The 19,480-nt window shown below is 45.9% G+C and overlaps 2 protein-coding genes across 4 annotated transcripts in view; one reads left to right on the plus strand and one right to left on the minus strand.

Annotated features, from left to right (window-relative positions):
- The window catches only part of col4a2 (collagen, type IV, alpha 2), a 57,408-nt gene extending 42,903 nt beyond the window's left edge, over window positions 1–14,505 (plus strand). For 2 of the 3 annotated variants that reach the window (XM_056439232.1, XM_056439224.1), the window contains exons 20-48: window positions 84–233; window positions 454–525; window positions 625–776; window positions 874–946; window positions 1,600–1,706; window positions 1,828–2,011; window positions 2,402–2,446; window positions 2,740–2,814; window positions 2,911–3,009; window positions 3,117–3,338; window positions 3,456–3,617; window positions 3,734–3,904; window positions 4,031–4,174; window positions 4,400–4,525; window positions 5,546–5,727; window positions 6,458–6,521; window positions 6,605–6,679; window positions 6,759–6,866; window positions 6,952–7,059; window positions 7,153–7,224; window positions 7,978–8,103; window positions 8,227–8,343; window positions 8,914–9,075; window positions 10,148–10,246; window positions 10,321–10,467; window positions 11,225–11,341; window positions 11,613–11,804; window positions 12,380–12,666; window positions 13,560–14,505. In XM_056439232.1, the coding sequence (XP_056295207.1) occupies window positions 84–233; window positions 454–525; window positions 625–776; window positions 874–946; window positions 1,600–1,706; window positions 1,828–2,011; window positions 2,402–2,446; window positions 2,740–2,814; window positions 2,911–3,009; window positions 3,117–3,338; window positions 3,456–3,617; window positions 3,734–3,904; window positions 4,031–4,174; window positions 4,400–4,525; window positions 5,546–5,727; window positions 6,458–6,521; window positions 6,605–6,679; window positions 6,759–6,866; window positions 6,952–7,059; window positions 7,153–7,224; window positions 7,978–8,103; window positions 8,227–8,343; window positions 8,914–9,075; window positions 10,148–10,246; window positions 10,321–10,467; window positions 11,225–11,341; window positions 11,613–11,804; window positions 12,380–12,666; window positions 13,560–13,814 (3,893 nt within the window). In that variant the 3' untranslated portion in view covers window positions 13,815–14,505. The remainder of the gene's footprint in view (window positions 1–83; window positions 234–453; window positions 526–624; window positions 777–873; window positions 947–1,599; window positions 1,707–1,827; window positions 2,012–2,401; window positions 2,447–2,739; window positions 2,815–2,910; window positions 3,010–3,116; window positions 3,339–3,455; window positions 3,618–3,733; window positions 3,905–4,030; window positions 4,175–4,399; window positions 4,526–5,545; window positions 5,728–6,457; window positions 6,522–6,604; window positions 6,680–6,758; window positions 6,867–6,951; window positions 7,060–7,152; window positions 7,225–7,977; window positions 8,104–8,226; window positions 8,344–8,913; window positions 9,076–10,147; window positions 10,247–10,320; window positions 10,468–11,224; window positions 11,342–11,612; window positions 11,805–12,379; window positions 12,667–13,559) is intronic. The other variant, XM_056439242.1, reaches the window with a different exon arrangement.
- A 334-nt stretch (window positions 14,506–14,839) lies between these two features.
- rab20 (RAB20, member RAS oncogene family) lies at window positions 14,840–18,832 on the minus strand. The gene is made up of 2 exons (XM_056439266.1): window positions 18,440–18,832; window positions 14,840–15,875 (listed from the first exon to the last, which is right to left on the minus strand). The coding sequence occupies exons 1-2, from the start codon at window positions 18,627–18,629 to the stop codon at window positions 15,283–15,285; spliced, it is 783 nt and encodes a 260-aa protein (XP_056295241.1). The 5' UTR covers window positions 18,630–18,832; the 3' UTR covers window positions 14,840–15,282.
- Window positions 18,833–19,480: the final 648 nt, after the last annotated feature.

A 19,480-nucleotide genomic window follows, 5' to 3' on the forward strand; every position in this document is an offset into this window, starting at 1 on the left:
TAACATTCATTTTCCTTTTATTTAACATTCATATTCCTTTTATTTAACATTCATTTTCTTTTTAATCTCCTCTTGATCTTCAGTTTGGGATTTCATGGGGCCGTTTGGGTTCAAGGGGGAGTCCGGAGAGAAGGGCCAACGGGGGGAACTGGGACGCCCTGCGGAACGGTCAGGACCCTCAGGAAACAACGGGCGCCTGGGGGGCGAGGGGCCGCCAGGACACAAAGGAACATGTGAGTGAGTGAGTGAGTAAATGAGTGAGTGAGTAAATGAGTGAGTGAGTAAATGAGTAAGTAAATGAGTGAGTAAGTAAATGAGTGAGTGAGTAAATGAGTGAGTGAGTAAATGAGTGAGTGAGTAAATGAGTAAGTAAATGAGTGAGTGACTAAATGAGTGACTAAATGTTGCTTTTCTTGCTCATCTAAAGCTTTACTGTGACTCTATTGTCTGTAGGGGCGGAGTTCTTCAAAGGTTCTCCCGGTGGGAGAGGAAGGCCCGGCAACGGAGGCTTTAAGGGAGGAAAAGGTGAAGTGGGATGAACCACCGAGAGGGTTATAGCCCCCCCTGTGTCCAATAAGCAGTTACATTCATATGAATGCGCTGCTTCACTCTCTGCACACGCAGGTGATCACGGCGTGTGTGAGTGCAGCGTGGTGAACTCTTCACCGGGGCTGCCTGGCCCTGCCGGTCACCGTGGCGACGCCGGGATGACTGGAGAGTTTGGTCGTGAGGGTGATTCAGGAGATCACGGTCGCCAAGGAGACGCCGGGCTGCCCGTAAGAACAACCACGAGCCGTCTCCAATCGATCTGTGCCGTCGTTCACTTTGAGTCCTTCCCTCTTTCCTCACTCCTCGCTCCGTGTCGCCTCACAGGGATCCTTTGGGCTCAGCGGTCCTCCGGGTCAAAAGGGTCGGAAAGGGGACCCGAGTGTGGCCTCGCAGAAAGGTGCAGTGTGGCTCCCGTTTCACTTTCAGACCAACACTTGCTCCTGTGCATGCTGTACTGATTGTGTGTGTCAGCGTTCCTACGGTCATGGAAAACCTGGAAAGGTCATGGAATTTGTAAAAGTCCTGGAAGAAAAAAACACGGCAGACAGAATGTAGCCAATAAAGAGACAGATATGTACCTCAGGAGTTAGTAGAGACCAAAACGAGGGACTACTCAGGGTTCCCACGGTCATGGGAAACCTGGAAAAGTCATGGAATTTGTAAATTGTTATTTCCAGGCCTGGAAAAGTCATGGAAAAAACAAATCTCCAAAGTTTTGGAAAAGTCATGGACATTTGTTATATTCATATTTTCATTTACGCTGAATTTAAAATAATTAAAAAGCTTTTTATAGAATCACGCTCAAAATACAAGCCTGCATCATAGTTCTTTCATACTCGCACATTTTTCGCGCTGCAAGTGAACGCACCGTAACTGAAAAGACATCAATGGTTATTCTTTTAATCAAACTATCATCTCTCATTCATTTGAGTCATTTAAGGTTTTATACTGTATGCTTTATAATTATCATTATTAGTTTAAATACGACATGTTCTCACTCTTTCATGTATATATTGGTCATGGAAATGTGTGTGTGTGCATACGCTACAGGATATCCTGGAGATCCAGGGAACCATGGGCGAGACGGGGAGCCGGGAACGTCGGGCGCTCCGGGCCGTAACGGTCTGCCTGGTCTCCCGGGGAACCGAGGTCTTCCAGTGAGTCCAGCATTCTGATTGGCCGATCGGCTTCATTCAAAGGGACATGAATGACCTCTTGTTGTCCCATGATGACCGAGGAACTCTATCCGAGTGTGCTGATGCTGCTCGGTGTCCACAGGGAGACGGCACCAGAGGAGAAGCGGGAGACAAAGGTCCACCGGGTCGGCCCGGTCGACCCGGGGCACCCGGGCTCAGTGGGACAGACGGTACTGTCCTCGGAGGCCACAAAGGTCACCGTGGGTTACCTGGTGACGACGGCATCGCCGGCTATCATGGCGTTCCGGGGACACCTGGCAGGCCAGGTGAGAGGTGGCTGACTGCCTCCTTGCGTCCTTCTGTATTCAACCTCGACCCGGTGATGCAGAACTCTGCTTCACAAGGATTTGACTTGTTCTTCACTCCGAGTATTCCATTGGACCTCGCCTCTCTTTACAGTAATATGCAAAAGCAGCGAAATGCGAATGAACATTAATAGCTTGTGGTTTCAAAAAGGAGGAAGCATGACGAGTATATTTGATTTCCTTTCCTTCCTCTGCCTCTCGATGTCACCTTGATGCAGGAGCTGCATCCATCGAACAAGCTGCAGCAAAGCTTGTTTGACATAATGCTTGTGCTTTTGAGTAACTCCTGTTTCGAATGCATCTCTCTCTCTCTCTCTCTCTCTTTCACTCTCTCACATTTGCAACTGGAAGGCGGCTGTAGTCCACCAGGAGATGGAGGACAGGTGGATGTGACAGGTAGCTGGTATAATAACGTTTTCACCATATCTTTGCAACAACTCCGTTGTGCTTTTGCTTCTGGATTATTCGGCTCGTGTGCATGCCGATTCTTTTTTTAATTGTTCCCAATTTGGGATTTACGTGTACCGTGAGATAGCAGCTAATTTAATGAAGACGCCATGTGGTGACCCCTCCACGCTGGGCAGCCGACAAAACATCACTTGCACCAACGTAGTCCTTTCCACACACACACACGGTTTAAACGTGTCCACGCGGCCATGACGTCGCCCTAAAGACATTTTAACTCTCAGGCCCGTGCGATGTGGTGCCGGGACCTCCTGGGTCACCTGGACTTCCAGGACCCAGTGGACTTCCAGGTTACTCAGGTAACGCAACAGACACACACATCGCTCCGCGTTGACTCCAGGGCTCCTGCTGCGAGCCGTTCCTGATGCCCTGTTTGTATTTCCGGGCGTCAACAGGTTCTCCGGGTCCAAAGGGACTAAAAGGCTCATTAGGAGTAGACGGAGAAAAAGGAGAAACGGGAGATCAAGGCGCCGGGGGCCGCTCCGGACCGCCAGGTACGGAGTGACGGGAAAAGACAGGAAGTAGTCGGGCAGACTGGATGACATCATCTTTCATCGTTCCAGATCATTTATATTCATTAACATACATGTTTCTAATGCAGGTTTTGTGGGTGTCCGTGGAGACTTGGGGGTCCCGGGGAGCAAAGGTTTGGCGGGACCCCCCGGGGTGCCTGGCGTGAGCGGCCGGTACGGGGCGCCGGGCGATCGGGGCGCTCATGGAGAGATCCTTGGAGCCTCGCAGGGACCGCCTGGGGACACGGGACCGCCGAGGAGTCAAGGGAACAAGGGCCAGAGTGGTGATCCAGGAGCGTCGGGCTACCCAGGTGAGCACCGGGCACGTCTTCGTCGTCAAACATGGCCGTCGATATGAAACGCCTTACTTATTTATTATTCATTATTTAAAAAACAAGCTATTCTCTAAAGAGTGTCTGTTCCTCCAGGAATGGCCGGCATGCCCGGTATGATCGGCTTCAAGGGCGAGCGTGGCCCTCTGGGCCTCGAGGGGGAGGAGGGGAGACCTGGACCGGAAGGCAAGTATGGCTCCCCCGGTGACCCTGGACAAGCCGGTCCACCTGGGCCACATGGGAGGACTGGACAGCCAGGTGAGCATGGAGCACAGCGACACACACACACACACACACACACACACACAGTCTCTTTCAGGCGTGTTCTGGTTCATGTCTGACGGCCCGGCTCCTTCTGGCATCCTGCTCACCAGGTGTCACTGGAGAGAGGGGGACTGGAGGAGACCCGGGTCCTCCGGGTCCCATCGGGTTAAAAGGCATCCCGGGGTTCTACGGTGACGACGGTGCCGTTGGAGAGACCGGCTCACCGGGGGAAGTGGGACAGCCCGGCGCCGATGGACGGTCAGGACTTCCAGGAATCAAGGGTTTGTTCCTCAGATATCTATAAACATTTAAAAACAGTGCACATTAATAAAAACATTTAAAAACATACATACAGATAATGTTACAGATACATAGTGCCGCTTTACAACGGTGCCTCTCTTTTCCAGGATACAAAGGGTCTCCCGGCATGGCCGGCTTCGAGGGCGTCAGGGGGGGTCTAGGGGGGCGGGGCATCAGCGGGAACGCCGGAGAACCTGGAGCTCTGGGTCTGGTTGGCCTGAAAGGACTGAAGGGTGGAAGTGGAGAGAAAGGTGAGACATTTCTGTCGTATGTGTGTGATCCCAGTAGATCTGAAGTCTGTGTGTGTGTGTGTGTGTGTGTGTGTGTGTGTGTGTGTGTGTGTGTGTGTGTGTGTGTGTGTGTGTGTGTGTGTGTGTGTGTGTGTGTGTGTGTGTGTGTGTGTGTGTGTGTGTGTGTGTGTGTGTGTGTGTGTGTGTGTGACATTAACCCTTTGACCTACCATGTCCGTCTGCCAGGGGATCGAGGTTTGAGAGGGCCGTCCGGGGTCAAGCCTCTCATACCCACCCAGAAGATGGTCGACATGAAGGGACCCAAAGGAGACCACGGGAAATATGGAAACCAAGGTTTCACAGGGCCGAGAGGTAAGCAGCTTCCTCACTTCCTCACTTCCTCACTTCCTCACATCCTCACTTACTCACATCCTCACTTCCTCACATCCTCACTTACTCACATCCTCACTTCCTCACTTCCTCACATCCTCACTTCCTCACTTACTCACATCCTCACTTCCTCACTTACTCACATCCTCACTTCCTCACATCCTCACCTACTCACATCCTCACTTACTCACATCCTCACATCCTCACTTCCTCACATCCTCACTTACTCACATCCTCACTTCCTCACTTACTCACATCCTCACTTCCTCACATCCTCACTTCCTCACATCCTCACTGCCTCACTTCCTAACATCCTCACGTCCTCACATCCTCACTTCCTAACATCCTCACTTCCTAACATCCTCACGTCCTCACTTCCTAACATCCTCACTTCCTCACATCCTCACTGCCTCACTTCCTAACATCCTCACGTCCTCACATCCTCACTTCCTAACATCCTCACTTCCTAACATCCTCACATCCTCACCTCCTCACTTCCTCACATCCTCACTTCCTCACATCCTCACATCCTCACTTCCTCACTTCCTAACATCCTCACATCCTCACCTCCTCACTTCCTCACATCCTCACTTCCTCACATCCTCACATCCTCACTTCCTCACTTCCTAACATCCTCACTTACTCACATCCTCACTTCCTCACATCCTCACTTCCTCACATCCTCACATCCTCACTTCCTCACTTCCTAACATCCTCACTTACTCACATCCTCACTTCCTCACATCCTCACATCCTCACCTCCTCACTTCCTCACATCCTCACTTCCTCACATCCTCACATCCTCACTTCCTCACTTCCTAACATCCTCACTTACTCACATCCTCACTTCCTCACATCTTCACCTCCTCACTTCCTCACATCCTCACTTACTCACATCCTCACATCCTCACATCCTCACTTCCTCACCTCCTCACTTCCTAACATCCTCACCTCCTCACTTCCTAACATCCTCACTTCCTCACGTCCGACTCTGTTCCACAGGTCTTAAGGGTTTGCCTGGTGTGCCGGGCTACTGGGGAACTCATGGTCTTCCTGGAGAGCCCAGCAAAAAGAAAGGTTACCATGGAGACGCAGGTCCCGAAGGGTTGCCAGGTATAAAAGGAGTGCCGGGCCTCACTGGAAATCGAGGAATTTCTGGTTTCGAGGGAATGCAAGGCTACAGGGTGAGCAGGGCCACGCCGCCCGTCCATGTTGAGGATCACGAGTCCCTCAGCGGGGTCGTTGTTTCACTTTTACAACCCGCTCTCTATTTCGCTTCACTCAACAAAAAAAACCGGCAGACAGAATGTAGCCAATAAAGAGACCGATATTTACCTCAGGAGTTAGGAGAGACCAAAACGAGGGACTACTCAGGGTCCTTACGGTCAGGGAAAACCTGGAAAAGTCATGGAATTTATAAATGGTTATTTCCAGGCCTGGAAAAGTCATGGAAAAACAAAAATCCCCAAAGTTTTGAAAAAGTCATGGAAATTTAAGGTTTTATATTGTATGCTTTAAAATGATCATTGTTTGTTCAAATACGAAATGTTCTCACTTGTTCATGGACACACTGAGATTTCACAAAACGTTTGGTCATGTGTCTGAACCCTGACTGCTGGACGTGTGTTTGGAGGTAGTCTCGTTTACGGAGGTAATAAACAGGCAGTGAGGCCTAAAAGGTGGGAACAGTGATCCAACTAAAAAATAAGATTCAATTTGAATATCCATGTTTTCATCTGTCTCTGAGTTTCCTGAACTTATCAAAATAACTGTGATTATGGCTTTCACTCATTGCCGTTGTTTTGTGTAATATTTTGTAGCTACAAATAAATGTCCAATACATTTCTATATTGCGACATCTCACGTACACATTTATAAATCCTATTAATAAATGCATTGCTCATTTCTTCTCAGGGAATCAAAGGAAGTCCTGGTGCCTACGGAGCCTCAGGAGACAAAGGAAGGAAAGGAGTCAACGGTACCACCTCAAACTCAAACTCCAGACACATGGAATTTTGAATACTAATTATGAAGTGATTATGATGAACATTTTGATTACAGGTGAGATAGGCCAGCGCGTAGACCTTCCAGGACCCACGGGATTGAGAGGAGAGCATGGTCTTCCAGGAGAACTCGGTACAAACACGAGTCCACACAGCTTCTTCTCTTCACCACCATGAGAGGCTCGTGTGAGATGTGTGTTCCTCTTTTACAGGCCAGAAAGGTTTATTTGGACAAACGGGGGACACTGGACTACCTGGGTTCAATGGTATCGAAGGTAAAAAGGGGGAACCAGGTGATCCAGGACTAGGAGGGTTCCCAGGTGAGAGACTCCCGTCCACGCCCCTTATGTCATGGTGGACCGGGCATTGGAGCAGAATCACATTGTGACTGTTTGTTTTGTGCAGGCTCTGACGGGCAGAATGGAAACCCTGGTAACCAAGGGGAAAAGGGCTTTCCTGGACGTCTTGGACAAGATGGACATCCTGGGTTTCCTGGTTTCCCTGGAGACAAAGGTACCAGAACCAGCGTCTTCTCTCTCTTTTTCTTGACACTACATACGTGTTGTCCACCATGTTCCTCCATCTGAACTACGCATCTGTGTGCAGGCTTCCCTGGCTTCAAGGGACTTTATGGATTACATGGACTGAAAGGACAGAAGGGTTTCCCAGGAACACAAGGTATTCAATTCATCACAACAATACTGAAGAGATGACGTACATCTTAAAGGCTCTGCAAATGTATGTTCTCAGACAGCTTCATGCCGTTATTCTCGGGCTACAACGTAAACAATACAATTCTCTGCGCGTTACTCTTTCTCATTCGGGATTTGTGTATTCTGAATTTTCGACGGGCTTTGTTAGAAAAAGGTGATTTGGGATTTTAATCTGGTAGTTTATTTGGTCACTGTCAATAAATCTCATCCTTACAGTCCTTAAGGAGCTGCATGGGGTTTATGAGTGTTAAACATTACAGAAATAAGGCATCAGTATGTTGTATAACTTTAATTGATGCTCATCTAGTCATTCATATGCAGTGTTAATAGACCATAAATATGTGTGTAATTGGTCAAGTTAATCGATGTTTTTCACGACATCCAGTGCAGTAGAAACCATGTCTCCATTGTTCTCCTACGTAAAGACAGGGTTCGTACGGTCATGGAAAACCTGGAAAAGTCATGGAATTTTAAAATTCCATCACGAAAGTCATGGAAATGTGTTAGATTCACATGTTCATTCACGCTGAGTTTTAAATAATGAATCTGTTTTTAAATATAAGCAGGCATACGCTCTCATACTCGCGGCGCACATTTTATTTTTTTCCGCGCTGCGAGTGAACACATCTTACCGTAAATGTTTGGTGGCCATGGCAACAGTAGCTCCGGGAGCCCTTTCAGGAGTGAGACAAATGTGTCGTGTTCATATTTTAATCAGGTCTGGACTCCACTGGACCAGCTGGGGAAGCAGGAAGCAAAGGAGAGAAGGGAGAGGGTGGCGACCCCAACCATCAGCCAGGTGGTCCTGGCACCGTGGGTTTGAAAGGCTTCCAGGGGCCTCTAGGTCAGCCATTGCTCCAGACTCTTCTACATCACAATGTCACCTGAGACGCCAGTGACGCCAGTATGTTGTACTTGTGTTCCACCATCTTAAGACTTGAAACCATCCCATGTTTCACTTGTTCAGGTGACTATGGTCCACCTGGAATGCCGGGGTACCGCGGCCCCCAGGGACCCAACGGGACCATGGGCAGACCAGGACACAGTGGTGACCCTGGCTCTACAGGACATAAAGGGTACCGAGGTGAGAAGATACAGTGGGATCAAAGACACTGAGCGGAATCCCTTTTCCTTTTCCCCTTTTTTGTAAAAAAAAAACATTCACTACTTAAAATACCAACTTTTAGAACTCATATTAATTTTTTTAAACCTCCCTGAAGGTAAGAGAAGCAGGCTGTCGAATAAATAGAGGAAAGTATTGTGTATTGGAAAGAATCTAGCGTATCGGGTTACGGTTCTATATGTTTAGATATATTGCAATACTAGACATGGGGTATGTATTATAAAGTTTTAAGGGAAAAATACACCCCACCATTTGCATTCAATCTGATTTTAACTAGTTATGATCCAGTGGGATTCATCACAGTGCCGTTAACGTCCAGCATCAGAGCAGTACTTGTTGTGCAATCAGAACCACTAGAAAGTACCATTTCCATTTGCATTAAGAAATACAATAGTGTAAATGCATGTGATTATTAGGTTCTGCATAATTGATTTAATTATTTAAGTAGTCAAAGAACTGAACCGTCACTTAAAACTGGTTATGCCTTATAGAATAACTTTATGTATTAATCCTAAACCATTTGTTCCGCAGGTTACCCAGGAGCCACTGGGTTTCCCGGTGTAGATGCTCCTCCGAGTGAAAAGGGGGTCCTGGGATCCAATGGGTTCCCTGGAGTCCCGGGTAGGAAAGGAATCAAAGGACACCAAGGATCCTTTGGATACAGGGGGCCACACGGTGTCTCTGGGAAGAACGGTAAGCATGAAGCGTGCAAGAATAAACCTTTATGATGATCATTGTATTTATATAGCGCTTTCTAAGGTACTCAAAGACACTTTACGAGTTACATGTATCCTCCGTAGAGGGAGCAAGTCAGTGTTAAGTATCTTGCTCAAGGACTAGGGCGGGGATTGAACCGTCAACCTTCTAAAAGGAAGATGGACCTGCTAACCACTGACCCCAGTCACCCCCATGATGATGATGATTTGGAGCAAATAATAAGTGCAAAATATATTGTGATGTTGTCGCTTGTCACAGTATTCGCTCCTGATAATTTGGGAATAATTTATCAGTTATTTGCTGCTGTCATTTTACCTTATTGCCATGACAACAACCGTTATTAGGACCATACCTAGGTGAGCTTGACCAACAGCATTCAACACAGCATACTAATAACATCACCAGATCAATAATACATATTAAAATAAGCATCTTAAATATGATGAGCTGTGAGGTTTACATTTTATAGTCAAATAACCTCAACATGTCAGAATACTTAAAATACCACAAATAGCTGAGTAATCATTTTTGCACTTTCGTTTTCCTCATCTCAAATTCAATAAGTTTAAAAAAAAAATTGTTTTTGGTTAAATGTTTGAAAGAAGGTCTGCAGTTAACACAAGCAAGATATTTGAATGTTCTCCACATACAATACATCAGTAAGTACCCCACGCGTGAGTTTTGAATCTTTTAAGTGTCCTTAAAAAGGTGTTAGCTAACAAAACGTCCTCACGGCCAACACTAATCCTAGTTTAAAGCTGTTTTCCTGAAGTCATGTGACCGCGGTGTAGTTTATTCATAGCTTTAGCTTTTTACTTTAGTTTAGAGGATGAAAACATGTAGTAGCCTATTGTTTTTTTTACACAGAAATCATAATCTGCAATAATCCTTTATCCAATAGAGATATCTTTTTGTCATCTCTAATATTGCAAAGAAAACCATGAGCTCAAAAGAAAATGTAGCTGAAGGAGGAGTAATGGCCGCTTGTGTATCTTGTGTCTCGGCCTGTAATATTGTCTTCACCATCTCCATCCTCTTGATCCTCTAGGAGTAAAAGGAGAGCAAGGGGTGATGGGAGTTCCTGGTGTTATGGGCGTGAAGGGAGAAAGAGGACCAGCTGGTCCAAAAGGAAACCGGGGAACTGGAGGTACTCTTTCATCTCCCTCCTGACCAGATGTGTACGTGTTGTCATGGTGATAACCAGATCTGTCTGTGCTGCAGGTTTCCCCGGGTTCCCGGGAAACCAGGGTCCTCCTCACGTCCCCCTCAGAGTCCCAGGAGAGAGGGGCCCTGCCGGACCTCAGGGGATCCAAGGACCAAAGGGGTTCAAGGGGGAACCAGGGCCACACGGACCCCCTGGGGATGCAGGTTGGTTTAATAAGGGAGAGAGCAAACCATGAATCAACAGACCGACAGAGACGTGACAACAGACAGTCAAGGACAGAACGAGGTCAGTGAGGAGCAGTTAGGGGCTAGTTGTAGTTCTAATCCAACATGTATGTGGGACAGGAAGTGGTTGTGCAGGAAGTGTTTTTAACTGTTATATTCTACTTTTAACTTCCAGCTGTACATAATAACGCTGATAAGAGCGAATCAGGGCCAACTGTTTATTTTTATTTTTTCACTGCTCTTTTTTATTTATTATTTTTTTACAAGGCCAACATTGTCAGAAGAATTAAATGTTCAAATGAAGGTTGTGATATGTGTAAATATGAAGGTATTAAGGGCTGATATCCATATATTAGTGATAATGGTTTAAAATAATGTCAAATTCCATAGTTTTAAGTTGTAAATAACTAATAACTGTGTTAATAACCGTTAAATATAAATGCTCCTGGGCAATTAAAAGTAAAGCATAAAACTTGAATACGCACTTTTTTTTTCTTTTTTTGCTGACGCTTTTATCCAAAGCGACTTACAATCATGTTACATTCAGACACCGTAGACTCAGCTACAGGGAGCACTAAAGGGTTAAGTGTCTTGCTCAAGGACACATCGACTAGGGCGGGGATTGAACCTCCAACCCCCTGATTGAAAGACGGACCTGCTACCCACGGACCCACAGTCACACATCATTTAGTGCAACGTCATTATATTGACCGACTTTCTCTGAATGTCTCTGCAGGTTTTGTGGGACCCAGTGGGCAGAGAGGCATGGCTGGGATCAGCGGGCGACCGGGAACGCCTGGATTTCGTGGAGAGTTTGGGAATGTGGGCTACCCCGGCCTGCAAGGCATGGAAGGTGCGTATGGCGCCGCGGGGCGGACTCGGATTAGAGTTAATACACCTGGATTAAAATATTTAAAGGAGGTGGAGACTCCTAACCAAGAGGGTTTTCTTCTTATTTCTTGTTATACTATGATGTAATTATTTTTCGAGTGAGCCAATGACATCATGAGGTCACATGCAGAAATCAAATCTATCATCTATGCAAGTCAAACCTGACGAGTCCCAAGTGTGTACAGTATGAGCGCGTGTGAATGCATTTAATTGATTGTTCGTTCACTCAATAGGTCGCCGCGGCAACCCTGGTGTCTCCGGGCGCCCTGGCATGCCCGGCCGCAGCGTCAGCGTGGGCTACCTGCTGGTGAAGCACAGTCAGACCGATCACACCCCCATGTGTCCGGTGGGCATGGCCAAGCTGTGGGACGGCTACAGCCTGCTGTACTTCGAGGGCCAGGAGAAAGCCCACAACCAGGACCTCGGTAGGTCGGGCTGAACCCAGAGTGAGCTCGTTAGCGCGCGGTCACGTCAGAACGGACATCGTGATCCAAGGAGCCGGAACACATTCCAGAGCCATCGGGCTCATCGCTTCCCACTGCCGGCAGAGTTACCTCACTCCTACGTTTCACATTTAAAATGGAGCTGTCATGGCACGACGGGGCTGGAAAAAAGTGACCTTTTAAAATATTCTGTCCTATAAATAGACGAGACGGGACAGACTTGTTTTTTCTTCCTCTCTCTCACGGTCGTCACGGTGTGAGGAATTCCTTCCCTAATTCAATCGGCGTAATCACATTCCGTCTTAAATGAATAAACTTGGCATGAGAGGCGGAACACAAATAACTTATTTGTGAGGATTTATTTGAACCTTCTTTCGCTAAATGTGAGAAATGCCTAAAATCATTCGGGAGAGATGTAATGTGATAATTGACGTTTGATATGACGGTTCAGTTTAAAGCAAGATTAAGGAATATTGAGCTCATCTATATTTTCTTTTAATCTGTTTTGACGTTTTCTTCAATGACCTTTAACCTCTCGTGTTGTTGGCCCTTGGCAGGTCTGGCCGGATCCTGCCTCCCGCGCTTCAACAGCATGCCCTTCCTGTACTGCAACCCCGGAGACATCTGTTACTACGCCAGCAGGAACGATAAGTCCTACTGGCTGTCGACCACCGCTCCTCTTCCCATGATGCCCGTGGAGGAGGAGGAGATCAAACCGTACATCAGCCGCTGCTCCGTATGCGAAGCTCCGTCCGTCGCCATCGCCATCCACAGCCAGGACATCACCATCCCTCAGTGTCCCGCGGGCTGGCGCAGCATGTGGATCGGTTACTCCTTCCTCATGGTGAGCGCTGGTCACGGTGCCCAACATGTCAATGTTTCTGAAGTTTTTGTTTCTTTTAACTTGTTTTGTGTTTTTTTGTTTGTGTGCGTTTCATATGTCGTCCAGGTCGCCCTCGAAAAAGAGATTTTTAATCTCAATGGGTTTCACCTGGTTAAATAAAGGAGTCATCATGAGCCCACGCCAGTGACCAAAAGTCGCAATTCCTCAGCCTCGCTGCTTAGATTGAGCCCGACGTTTATTCAGTCAAGTCGTTTATGCTTTGTGGAAGAACAATAGCAGATTGTTGGAGACCTCTCAAGACAGCCTCTTGTTGCACAGAGGGCGCCGTTCTCCCTCCTACCCTCCGTTTGTTCTACAGGATTTTGTTTTGTATTTGTCATTATTTTGGGCGACATAATCTGCCATTAGCAGAAGCTCAAGCGATATGTCTTTGCACCATAAAGCAACTGAACATATTATGTGTAGAATCCAGCCTGGTACCAGTCAGTCTAGTTTCTCATGCACGGCTGGTGATATTGTATATTTTGAGTTATTGTCAACAAATCTTGTGAAAACTAAACCTACAATCCTTCTTTTAATTACTTCTGAATTTCCCACCTTCTCTGAGGCACTAAGATCTTATTCTTTCATACGAAGATGAAAACCCTCACAAACGAGTCACAAATATATATGTTTAACACGTGTTTAACATTTTTGCCCGCCGTTTTCAGCAGAGGATTTGGCGTGCTAGTATTTAAGGCAGCACGACGATGTTTTCATGGGATTTGTTGACGAAGAGAAAATACACAATATCACATTTCCAATACACTTCTTCCTCTAAAGGGGAAACACGTCACCAAACACTCTTCTGCACATTCGATCTCACACCGTCTTCATTTCTTTCTTCCCCGCAGCACACCGCAGCAGGAAATGAAGGCGGCGGTCAGTCCCTGTCGTCGCCCGGCTCGTGCTTGGAGGACTTCCGCACAACGCCCTTCATCGAGTGCAACGGGGCCAAAGGCACGTGTCACTACTTTGCCAACAAGCACAGCTTCTGGCTCACCTCCATCGATCAGTCGTTCCACACCGAGCCGGCCTCAGAGACGCTCAAAGCCGGACAGCTGCTGTCGCGCATCAGCCGCTGCCAGGTGTGCATGAAGAACTTGTGAGGGCCTCGGACCGGCCGTCTGCCGTCGTCTCGCTATCCGTGTACTTAACCAAAAGGGGGGGGGTCTGAAATAATGATTGAAATCGATGCCAAACGTTCTCCCCGAGCCACCGAGCTCCGATATGCAACGACTGTGATTCATGAGCTGTGAGTGAAACGTCCCGCTGGAGATCTAACAGGGGAAGCCCCACGACGACGACGTCTTCACGGGGGAAACAAGTATTTTTGTGTCAAATGTGGATCGGTGCTTAACGTTTAACTTATTACCTCCGCTACGACGACAGTCACGATCAGAGACCGTACAGCTGAACCAAAGACGCCCGTGTGTATGCACTGCTTGAGTTGACCTCCATGTTGTTATTGTTTCGGGTGTTCGGCCCACCATAAAGCCACTAACCAACAATGCTTCTCGGCCGGCTGAAGAAAGGGCCTCGAACAATCATCGGTCGATACTCTTGACGATATTATTCTTTTATTCCATTGCTCTTTAAAAAAAAATACATTTATAATACAAGTATTTTCAAGATTTTTCTACATTTTTATGCATTTATCAACTATCGCAAAATCGCCTGCAACTGTTTATTTGTCATATACCGTTTTGTTGACACAATGCACTGATTGTTTGTATTTATACAAGCTGAATGAACTTGTCCCATGTCCAGAGGAGTTTAAACATGTCTTATCTAATACTACTCACGTCTTACACTCATTTTACTTTACACATCTACGAACTATTGACCTGCCAACAGGACAAAACGATAACATCTGGGATCAAAGGTCGGACAGATCCATGCTGCGGACCCTGAGCCTGAATATTATACACACTTTAGAAAGTAATTAACGTCTACTTCTCATAGATTTGCTGGTTTGGAAATCAACAGTTTGATTAGTCTGGAGATATACTTACAGTTAACTCGTGTTATTTTTCAATGATTATTTCATTGGATTCATAAGATTAAATGTTGTTTGTTATACTTCTGATTGTGTTATTTTACTCTCACAATCTCAATATAACCTGGCGACGCAGACTGTAAAAAATCTTTATTATGACAGCGTACTTAACAATTCGATTTATCAACTATTCACACTCTTTGAAAAATTATAAATGTGCCTCTTAGATATAAAGATGGGTATTCACCCTCGAAACAGAGCATAAAAGAAAACATGATTGGTTGCAATCTTACATAACTACAATTAGTGATGTTAAACGTGTGAATGCAAAACACGAACAAAAAGCAGTGATTGATTTCTTATGTTTGTTATTTCATCACAGACACATTGTTGGGATACTAGTGTGGTTTCAGTTGTTGTGGAGGAGGTTTTAAAGCTCCTTAAAATGTTAGCGGCCACTATGACAGAAACAGGAATGTGTAACGGCGAGATCATGAACGCCATCGGGTCAACAATAAGTAGGAGCGTCACAGGATCGTGTGCAGACCAGCGCCTAGAGTCTCTGGGAGCAGCTACCTCTAGCAGCAGGCGGCCCTGGCCCGCTTGCTGCCGGCCCCCCGGCACTCCTCCAGGTCCACCGTGGAAGACTCCTGGTTCTCGTTCCTCTTCCTCAGGATGGACGGCAGCACCAGGTCAAACAGCGCCTCGAACAGAGCGTCCACGTTGTAGCCCGTCTTGGCGCTGGTCTCGAAGCACAGCTTCTCCGCGGGCAGGCTGCTCTTCTCCTCCAGGCCCTTGTAGCGCAGTATCCTCCCGTAGAGGGCGGCCGCGTCCTCGGGGGTCACCTGTTTGTGGAGCGTCGTGCCGGAGAGGGAGGCCGGGGAGGCCGGCGGCGTGGGGCATCCGGACGGCGCCTGCGGTTCCGTCCTCTCCTCTATGCGCTCCTCGGACGCCACGTCCGAGTCCAGACACAGCTGGGCCGTGGGGTCCGTGAGGTCGGCCTTGTTGCCCACGAGAGCGTAAATGCAGTCGTGGTTCGCCGTGTCGGTCAGGGACAGGAAGCGCTCCTCCAGCTCAGCGAGGCTCTGCCAGTTGGTGACGTCGTAGGTGAGGATGACGGCGGCGGCGCCTCGACAGTACATCGAGCCCAACCCGTGGAATTGTTCGCGACCTGAGGGGCGACGGAGAGAGGTCAACAGCGTCCGACTCCACCCCATAAACGGGCAGATTTTAAAAAACGGCATTGCAGAAGGACGGCGGCGCAGAGAGAAGTCAGCAGTCTGAGCACTGGAACAACCTTTGTTGTTGAAATATGCAGTATGGTTGAAAGGGCACATTGTGTGTGAATACTTTGCCACTGGGGTCATCTCAATATTATAATACTCTGTCCCGGTTTACCGAGGACACCCAACTATGATTACTGTGTTGATGAACTATCAGAAAATCTGGGAATAAAAAAATCATTGTTACAATTTGCCAGCACAAAAAAATATTTTCAAAGTCCTGGTTTTATTCCCACCAATAATCCAAACTATTAATATACATTGTTTATACTTATTTCAGCCATAATGGCATCTAAGTGTGTTCACTGCACCAATTCACCACAAGTACCTCCTGGAACACATCAGAATACACTGAAGATGTGAGGTATGAAGAGGGAGATTATATATATATATATATATATAAATATCTTTACACAAATATATATATATGTACACACAAGTATATATATATAAATATCTCCCTCTTCATACTTCACATCTTCAGTGTATTCTGATGTGTGTGTGTATATATATATATATATATTTATTTGTACATACTAATGGCTAAATGACAACAAAAAATGTATAACTCGGCCCTATTTGTGCATCTGGAGATGAATATTGTATGCGAGTTGTGAGAGGTCAGAGCATGGGGAGTTCAGTCTTTCTTTACCAACCCCGTCATGTGACTGAAGAGGAATAGGAACACAGTAGGCGGCTTACTGATAACTGCTTTCATGGGGCTTTGAAATTGAAGTGAAAGGGGCACACGAGAAGCAGCAGTCTGTTCTCAATGTGCCGAGCCAAACGCCTGACAGCTTTTAGTACACAACACTTAGAACTGCCAAACTTCCAAAGCTTCATGGCCGACGCTGATAAGTCAGCAAAGGCAAGCGTTGAAATGACTCAGCGCTGACCCGGCACTTCTCAACCACAGTGACTAAAAAAAGAACGAGCACAACGGCCTCCCGTCAGAGTGAGGGGACCACAGACGGGAAATGGCTTCCTGGTGACATGCTCGGCCTTTCCTTATCTCTGTGGCTCGCCACCAACTCTCCTTTTGTGCACTGGGGTTATTGTAATTCATGTTTACACAACACCGGAGTGGAGTGCAGTCATCAGCAGTAACTTGATAAATCACCAACATGTCCTTCTCTTTTTCATTTCATCATCATTTAAGTTCACTGGGGGTTTTCCTGAAAATAACTGAAAAACAAATGTGTCAAGTTGTATTTGATGTATCTAACAGAATCTGGCCCTTTGCAGTGTACGTGTTGCCGGGCAGGCTGCGGCACATGTAAACAAGGCGTGGAGGCTTTTCATTCTGGTGTTAGTGACAAGCAACTTAGAATTGTCTGTTGTTTTTTTGTCAAATCATTAGCAGTGATCGTTAATTCTGAAGCCGCTCAGGCCGCCGTTCATAGATTTAAAAAAAGGCTAAATGTGTCTGTATGTGAGGTTATTGCAGAAACATATAGCTTTGATTGGGTCAGATTGGTAGGATTGAGCAATAAGGCAACACACAGGGATTTTCTAACATCCGTGTTGATCAGCAATAATAAAAGTGAACTATTATATGTAACACAACATATATTTTAATAGAACAGTATTATGGTCACCACAGAATCATAAGCAGGACCTCAAAGTGTTGGTTTAGGAAGACGGTGTGTATCAGGTGCGCGAGTAGTTTTCTGGTCTTTGCTTAAATCACAAAACTACAAAGGCACCAAATGTCTTTAGGAATATAAGAACCAACTAAAACTGGAACAAACGCTCATTTGTAATAAATCTGTAACTCTTTTCTATGAAGGGAATTTTTTATATTATCTACTTCATATAAAAATTGCGGACACATTTTTATGAGAAATTACCCGAGCCATAAGGGATGTCTAAGGATTATTTTCCCTGACAAGTTTGACTCACTCACAGAAACTAAATTATTAAATTTGAAATGATATAAAACTTAGATGGGTATGAAATGTACTTAATAAAAACAATCCAAATATATGACACATACACATTTGGTTGTTTGTGTCATATTGTTTTTTACTTTACTTTTGACCAGAAGATTACAGTCTTGTATACTTTACTTGTAGCCAATAACTTTGGCCTAATACAATTAAAAGTTATGTTAATGATTACAGGTTCTGTAGATAACATTTGTATCAGCATAAAATCAAAGTATATTCAAATCAAGCCGTTTAAAGGACAAATACTTTGTTTTAAAAAAAGGTTATAATTTCATGATGAAAGGTTGTATTAAAGGTTTGGTATTGTCGTCTCAATCTATAATGTAAGAATAAACATACAACTCTCAGACTAAGTGGCCACATGCTAGTGATTGGCTCAGGTGGTGCGGTCACACGTTATCAGGTAAAACATTTTAAAAACTTAAACAGAAGAAATACAAAATAAAGAGAGGGGGAAGGGGGAGAAAAACAGCGTGAAGACAAATAAATGAGGGTGATATTACCAGCAGTGTCCCATATTGAGATATTGTACGGTCCCCACTGTTTGAGGAAAAACGCCCCTCCGACGGTGCTGATGGTGTCTTTAAATCTCCTCTCCGTGTACCTGTGGAGCAGCGACGTCTTGCCCACGTTCATGTCTCCCAGGAGAACTACCTTGACGTCCGGCTTCTTCATCTTCGACATTTCGGGCATGTTGCTGAGTGGTCGTGTCCCGCGCAGCGGGGGCGCTTCTTCTTCTTCTTCTCCTCCTCCCTGTTGTCGGGAGGAAGGAAAGTCGATCTAACTCGTCGATTTAATGTCGGATCGGTCGCGAATTCCGCTGACCAAGGCCTTTCGAGGAACTCATGTTAAGTTGTGAGCGCGCGACTGTTCGCCGTCGGCTCGTCTCGATCTGGTGTCTGACTCTGAACTTCGAAAAGTGTAAGAGGTGAAACCGGAAGTAGGGAAGAGAAGTTTTTTTTTTTACCCTTAGCTACGCCTTTCAGGTTCAGCTACCGGCTGGCTCCGGACCCTTGTGCACCGCCCACAGTTATCTACCATTTTTTGTTTTTCATTATTATAAAAACACACTAAAAAAAAAGGGATATTAATTTCAGACGACGTAGTCAGGCACAATATGTGTGCATATAGTTGAAAAAAAATCACAGGAGGGCAAAGAAATGTGTACTGAATCTGAATGTCTGATTAAATCTCAACCCCTTGACAGAATATATGCTCAATACACATGACTTGTAGAGGAGAGGTTAGAGGTCATTGTGTTTACAACAAGGGTAGCCTACAGAAGTCCTTGGCTTTTAATGTTATTATTTGGATCTGATAAATATTAGTAGTGTTTGTTCATTAAGTGCAAAAAAGGCTTTATATATACACTACCGTTCAAAAGTTTGGGATCACCCAGACAATTTCGTGTTTTCCATGAAAACTCACACTTTTATTTATCAAATGAGTTGCAATATGTATAGAAAATATAGTCAAGACATTGACAAGGTTAGAAATAATGATTTGTATTTGAAGTATTAATTTTTTTCTTCAAACTTTGCTTT

Source organism: Pseudoliparis swirei, chromosome 2, assembly GCF_029220125.1.
Source record: "Pseudoliparis swirei isolate HS2019 ecotype Mariana Trench chromosome 2, NWPU_hadal_v1, whole genome shotgun sequence".
Classification (NCBI taxonomy): Eukaryota; Metazoa; Chordata; class Actinopteri; order Perciformes; family Liparidae; genus Pseudoliparis; species Pseudoliparis swirei.

Coding starts and splice junctions, on each gene's coding strand:
- rab20 (XM_056439266.1), bottom strand. CDS start 18,629: ATGCCCGAAATGTCGAAGATGAAGAAGCCGGACGTCAAGGTAGTTCTC. Junction 15,876..18,439: donor CTCAATATGGGACACTGCTG/GTAATATCACCC, acceptor GTCGCCCCTCAG/GTCGCGAACAATTCCACGGG.